At 45.7% G+C, this 6,835-nt stretch overlaps 1 protein-coding gene across 4 annotated transcripts in view; it reads right to left on the bottom strand.

Moving 5' to 3' along the window:
• Nucleotides 1–4,085: 4,085 nt before the first annotated feature.
• LOC108504031 (zinc finger protein 501-like) overlaps nucleotides 4,086–6,835 on the bottom strand; it is a 3,932-nt gene continuing 1,182 nt past the window's right edge. The window contains exons 2-4 of one of the 4 annotated variants that reach the window (XM_017828587.1): nucleotides 6,746–6,824; nucleotides 5,931–6,558; nucleotides 4,086–5,846 (exon numbers count right to left, since the gene is read on the bottom strand). In XM_017828587.1, the coding sequence (XP_017684076.1) occupies nucleotides 5,468–5,846; nucleotides 5,931–6,558; nucleotides 6,746–6,824 (1,086 nt within the window). In that variant the 3' untranslated portion in view covers nucleotides 4,086–5,467. Of the gene's footprint in view, nucleotides 6,559–6,745; nucleotides 6,825–6,835 lie in introns of all 4 variants that reach the window. The other 3 variants (XM_017828588.1, XM_017828589.1, XM_017828586.1) reach the window with 3 other exon arrangements.

Here is a 6,835-nt window from a genome sequence, read left to right as displayed (position 1 = left end):
CCCCTAGCCGACCCCGACCCCGGCACACACATGCATGCACCCCGACACTCACCAGCCGCACGCCACGACCCTCTTCAGTGAATATGTGGGATCTAACAACAGCTTCTGCTCATTTGATTGTTAGTGGCCTTAGTCAATGGTGTGGTAGGAGATTTGGTAGTTGGAATATTTGATGAAGCATTAATTATAATTTGCCTCATCAAGTATCTACTTACACATCCCAGAAATTGATTTACTTAGAGTGAAGGTGTGCCAACATTGATCAGAATCACATGCATGTCAACGAATTACATTTCCATAATCATACAGGTAGGTAAGTTTTACTTGCACAGTGCTCCGTACAGTAATGTCAGTTTTGGGTGACTACTCGATCTGTGAGGGTGGTTTATACACTATACAGTCAATTCGAGTTCGTTCTCCAATTTTCCTATTAGAACACTTGCATTGTATGAGGTACCAGGATATTCCCAATTATTCAGTACTCTCGTTCCTTGGAGGAACAAGATGGATTGTGGCAGATGGATTGTATTGGTTCAGTTCGGATGGATTCAGAATATCTGTATTTATAGTAAATCATAGACTAGAACTCCCATTATAGGCCTGAGACCATAATGATTTTTGGGCAAGAGTTTGATCTAACACCAATGTACTTATCAGTTCAAAGATCAGCACTGAGAAGGCTTCAGAGTAGATGATTCCTCTCCCGAGGTCCATGCTTCCTCTGGAACCCTCTTGACTCGAGAGCAGTGGATCCCCGTGGGTTTCTCTTTCACCCAGATCACTATGAAGGTGGTCATCAACACCTGGAAGGGTCCATCCCACTTCTCTCGTAGTGGATCTCCTGAAAGATTCTTAACATATACCTGATCACCAGGGTTGAATGGATGTAACTTACAATCAGGCTGCTTGGGTTGGTGTTCTAACACCACTGTAGCATTTTTCTGCAATTGTTTTCCTACAGCCATAACATGATCGTACACAAACTGATTATTGATTTGATCTAAAGCTTCACTATTCACAGCTTGCATCACGTAGGGTCTGCCCAATAGAATTTCAAATGGACTCAGTTTCTCTATTGATCTTGGCTTGACCCTTAGCCTGATTAAAGCAATAGGTAAAGCTTGATACCAATGAAAATTTGTTTCTTGACATATTTTAGATTCATCTTTTCTACTTGCCCATTTGCTTGGAGTCTGTAGGGCATATGCAGTTGCCAATTGATTTTTAGTGCTTTGCTTATTGTTTGTACAGTTTGTGCACAAAAGTGTGAACCTCTATCTGAAGAAATGCTCTTAGGCATTCCAAACCATGGTATAATCTCATTCAACAAGACTTTAACCACTCCTTTTGATTCATTTTTTTCTACATGGGAAAGCTTCAGGCCATCCAGAAAATGTGTCAGTCAAAACTAAGAGATAACAGGACTCCCCCCTTTTCTTGGGAGCTCAGAGAAATTAATTTGCCAAATTTCATCTGGGAAATGCCCTTTACTTATTGCCCTTTGGTGTATTTTTGTTCCAGTATTTCAGACAAAGTTCACATTGGGATGTGACTTGCCCTATTGTTGTAAATAAATTTGGTCCTGCTACTCTAGTCTTTAAATGCTAATAGAGTGAGTCTAAGCCCTAATAGTTTTATCATGTTTTACTTTTACAAATTGCCACACTAATTTTTCTAATAGTGTTAACTGACCTGTTTTTGGTTAACCTCACCCATCGTCTAACAGCTTACCTTCATTTTCACTTATAATCTGTTTCTTGATATTCTACCTGTTGGTCTGTGTCTAGTTCTTCTAGCACTAAAGCTGCTACTGGTAGTTCTTTACTTCTTGCAGCAGCTAATTCAGCTTCTGCATCAGCTTTTCTGTTTCTTATTTCCAGGACAGTGTTACCTTTCAGGTGTCCTTGGCAGTGCATAATTGCCACCTGAGAGAGGAGTTGTAGAGCTTCTAATGATTGTAGAGTTTCTTCAGTATGTTCCACAACTTTTCCTTGAAGAGTTAAAAGTCCTCTTTCTTTCCAAATTGCTCCATGAGCGTGACCTATGCCAAAGGCGTATTTGGAGTCAGTCCAGGTGTTAATTTGTTTTCCTTCTGCCAATCCTAAAGCTTGAATGAGAGCCATCAGTTCTGCTTTCTGGACTGAGGTTCCTGCAGACAAAGGATTTGATTTGATTACCTCAGTAGTGGTGGTCGCAGCATACCCAGCCATCCTCACACCTTGTCTTATGAAACTGCTGCCATCGGTAAACCAGTCTTCTGCATCCAGGGGTGGTTCTTCTTTAAGGTCCAAGCAGCTGGAGTGCACTGCTTCGATGGTTTCCAGGCAGTTGTGCGTGACAGGTGCAGCCGAGATTCTTCCTTCTAGGAATGAAGCTGGGTTAAAAGTGTTAGTCACCTGAATGGTTATGTCATCCGATTCAGCCAGGATTACCCGATATTTCAGAAATCGGGAGGGTGACAGCCAATGATTTCCTTTCTGTTCCAGTACTGTAGACACAGTGTGGGACACTAACACAGTCATTTGCTGTCCCATTGTACATTTCCTGGCTTCTTCTAGATCTATGATCATTGTTGCTACTGCCCTTAGGCAGGTGGGCCATCCTTTGCTTACTTCATCCAATTGCTTGGAGAAGTAGGCTACTGTTCTTTTGTATGGCCCTTGTTGCTGAGCCAGGACCCCCAGAGCCATTCCTTGTCATTCATGTGAGAACAACCAAAAGGGCTTCGTTACGTCAGGCAATCCCAATGCCGGGGTCCTTATGAGTTCTCATCTCAGCTGTTTGAAGGCTCCACTTGCTTCGGGGGTCCAGATGAGGTTGCCCTTAGTTATTTCCAGCAGGTCATATAAAGGTTTTGCAATTAGTCCATACTGATATATCTATAAACAACACCAACCTGTCATTCCTGGAAAGGCTCGAAGGTTTCTCACCATCTGTGGTTTCGGTGTCTGGCAGATGTTTTCCTTTCTCGTTGTCCCCAGAGATCATTGTCCTCTCGATACTTCATATCCCAGGTACATGACTTTCTCCTGGACCAGCTGAGCTTTCTGTTGAGAGACTCGATACCCATTTAAGTCCAAAAAGTTTAAGAGGTTTACTGTCCATTGGACACATTCTCCTTGTTTTTCAGTAACAATCAATAGATCATTCACATATTACAAAAGTACACCCTCTCCTGGTGGTGACTGCCATTGTTCCAATTCTTTAGCTAATTGATTCCCAAAATTGTGGGAAAATTTTTGAACCTTTAAGGTAACACTGTCCAAATGAGCTGAGTTTTCCTTCCTGTGGTGGGATTTTCCCACTTGAAGGCAAATATCCTTTGACTTTCCTGTGTTAAGGGAAGGCAGAAAAAGGCATCTCTTAAGTCTTAACACTGTGAACCAAATTACACTTTAATATTGTTAATAGGGTATATAGGTTTGCAACAGCTGCATGTATGTTTTAGCTATTTTATTAACTGCTCTTAAATCCTGAGCCAACCTATGTGTTCCATTTGGCTTCTTGACTGGTAAAATTGGGGTGTTGAAATCTGATTCACACTCTACAAAAAGCCCTAATTTCAAGAAGCTATCTATTATTGGCTCAATTCCTTTTCTATTTTCTAGCCTCAGTGCATATTGCTTCCTAATTACTGGGTTTGCTCCTGGTCGTAATTCTATTTGAATGGGAACTGCCCATTTTGACTTTCCTGGTGTTTCAATAGCCCAAACTCCTGGGTATACCTGATCTAAAATTTGATTGACATTTGAATTATCCTGGCTTGGCTCCACATAGCTCATTGCTAAACTCAGAGCTGCTATTAATTGTTCTTCCTTTACCTTAAATTCAATTTTACCTTCTTTGAATTCTATTACAGCTCCCAGATTTTCCAATTTTGAACTTCAGGGGTTTCAAAAGAAAGCTTTTCTGATTGGCCAGTGGCACCCACGACTTAAACATATTTATCACTTCTAGGTATTAATTTTTGATTCAAAACAGAAAATGTAGCCCTGGTATCAATTAGAAAATATAATTCTTCTTTTTCTTCCTCTAGCTTAGTTTTTACCGGCAGTTTTTACCTGTTAATTCAGGGCATTCTTGCTTCCAGTGTCCCTCTTTTCTGCAATATGCACACTGGTTCTGACCCAGCCTTGTCTGTCAGGGAGGCAAACCTTACATCTGTTACACAAGGCTCTACATATAACCAACAGTTGCAAAATGAACAAATCTTAATTCTAGGTCTTATCCAAAGTGGTGTGCTTATAGTTCACTCTTCAGCACTACCTCTCACATAGCCATTCTTACCATGATAATACCTTTAACTATGTGCTCCTGGATGTTTCAAGCAAGGTATATCAGGTACACAATAATTTTTCTGAAAACAAAAAAGACAACCTTGTTTCCCTCAAAATAAACAATATTTGGCCAAATACAAACAAAACCAGACCAGACCAGACCAGAGGGGATGTTCACCTGGAAGAGCGTCCTTTCCCATATCCCTGCGAGTGCCGGCGTCCCGCCTTCGGCTTATGGGAATCCAGAACCAGAATAACCAGAACCAGAATAGACAAAACCAGAAACCAGATACAAATACCTTTTATCAATAGGCAGTGTTCTTTTCCAGCCCCCGCAAGAATCCACTGAAGAAGGGATTCTTTTTGCCCTTCAGGTAAAAAGACTCACCCGAGGGCACCCTAGGGGGTCCCATCCTCCGAGGGATTCCGCAGCCAGGTGGAGAAGGTGTCCTGCCACGAGCTGCCAAATGAATCTGAAAAACTTGGTCCGAAAGACTGCTCAGAGACTTTTTTTGTCTTTAAGCAGCAAGGTATTTGTTTATTCAATGTTGGGAGCAAGCCAGCTCGCACTGGATAAACTTGCTCAACTTAAAAGTGCAAAAGCAAGCTATTTTATACACTTTAGATCCATGGTTACATCATGTATTATACATATTAACAAGCAGGCTGGTCTCTGGGCAGAGTCTTTCCAGTCATGCATAGTCTTCTACTGTGGGGGTCTTCTCCTCAAGCCTTCATCCCTCTGGTGGTCACCATGGACATCTTCCTCAATTTGACCTTTTCAGTTAGGTAACCTGAATTCTTCAAGCTTGCAAAATCCTAGCTCTGGGCCTTCTAGATCTTATTCAAACATCTAGTTTACCTAAATTATTACTGTGTGTGTTCTACTCCTGTTCTTTCTATATGAAGGCCTTTGGTCCAGTGAGCAGAACAGAACATATTAACCAGTGCTCCTAAAATGTTCTTCCAGCAACACAGGTACTGGGGTTTCTTAGCAGGCCAAGATATCTCAGTTAACTCTTTTAGGCCTGGCTCCTGTTTCATGGGAAAGGGGACTGGTCCTTTCTGGTAGAAAGGGATGGACTGACAGTCACTGGACTCCAGGGGTTGCCTCCCCATCAGGGGGTTCATTCGGGGTGGAAGCAGCAGCTGAAGCTCTTCCTGCAGTCGGGGCACACATACAGCTTCCCTTACCTGTGGGTCCGTTGGTGTGAGGTCAAGGCTGAGTTCCTGGGAAAGCTCTTCCCACACTCCCCACACTTGTAGGGCCTCTCCCCAGTGTGTATGCGCCGGTGGGTGATGAGGTGGGAGTTCTGCCTGAAGCCCTTCCCGCAGTCGGTGCAGCGGAAGGGCATCTCATCCGTGTGTGTCCGCTGGTGCAGGAGGAGATTGGAGCTGGTCCTAAACCTCTTCCCACATTCCAAGCACCTGTAGGGCCGTTCCCCGGTGTGGATGCTCTGGTGTCGGATCAGGGTAGACTTGTCTGTGAAGCTCTTCCCACATTCCACACAAGTGTAGGGCCGTTCTCCGCTGTGGATGCGCTGGTGGGTGAGGAGGTTGGTGCTCGTCCTGAAGCTCTTCCCACATTCCCCACATGGGTAGAGGCGTTCTCCAGTGTGGATGTGCTGGTGTTGGATCAGGGTAGAGTTGTACCTGAAGCTCTTCCCACATTCCCCACACATGTAGGGCCCTTCCCCAGTGTGGATGTGCTGGTGGGTGCGGAGGGTGGAGCTGTTCCTGAAACACTTCCCACATTCCCCACATGGGTAGGGCCGTTCCCCGCTGTGGATGTGCTGGTGTCGGATCAGGGTAGAGTTGCACCTGAAGCTCTTCCCACATTCCCTACATGTGTAGGGCTGTTCCCCAGTGTGGATGTGCTGGTGTTGGATCAGGTCAAAGCTGTCCCTGAAGCTCTTCCCACATTCCCCACATGGGTAGGGCTGTTCCCCACTGTGGATGTGCTGGTGTCGGATCAGGTTGAAGCTCTGTCTGAAGCTCTTCCCACATTCCAAGCACCTGAAGGGCTTCTCCCTGCTGGGAGGCTGCTCAGGGACCACCAGCTCAGAGCTCTGCCTCAAGTTCCGGCCGCTTTCGCGGCACAGGCTGGGTCTTTCCTCCTCAGAGCACCCTGGGCTGGCTTTGGAGCCCCTCCTGCGGGAGGATCTCCGGCCCTTTTCCACCCCGCTGCCTTCCTGCGTCGGGGAGCCCTTCAAAACGGCCTCTTCCACCAGGTTCTGCCGGGGGGATTTGTCCTCCGGGCTCTCCGTCCTCAGTTCGGGGCCTGGGGCAGGAAGCAAGAAGGACAGGGAGGGGATTTGCCTTCAGCCCACAGGGAAGGCCAAGGACATCCCCCAACTCCGGCCCCGGCAGGATGGCGGTGGCAGCGGGGTTGTCCTGCAGCCGGGGCCATGCTCGGCTGACAGAGCCAGCACAACACCCGCCCAAAGGGCCACTGACTTCCTCCTCACCCGCCTGGGGGGCCCAAAGCATCTTCCTCTTCCTCGCAGCCTCCTCCTCCATCTGACCAAGCTTTGGGAAGGACAAATCCTGATGGGGGA

The sequence above is a fragment of the Lepidothrix coronata genome, unplaced genomic scaffold (genome assembly GCF_001604755.1).
Source record: "Lepidothrix coronata isolate B3197 unplaced genomic scaffold, Lepidothrix_coronata-1.0 Scaffold150, whole genome shotgun sequence".
NCBI lineage: Eukaryota > Metazoa > Chordata > Aves > Passeriformes > Pipridae > Lepidothrix > Lepidothrix coronata.
The sequence above is the reverse complement of the archived record's forward strand: the minus strand, read 5'-3'. Positions and strand labels throughout refer to the sequence as shown.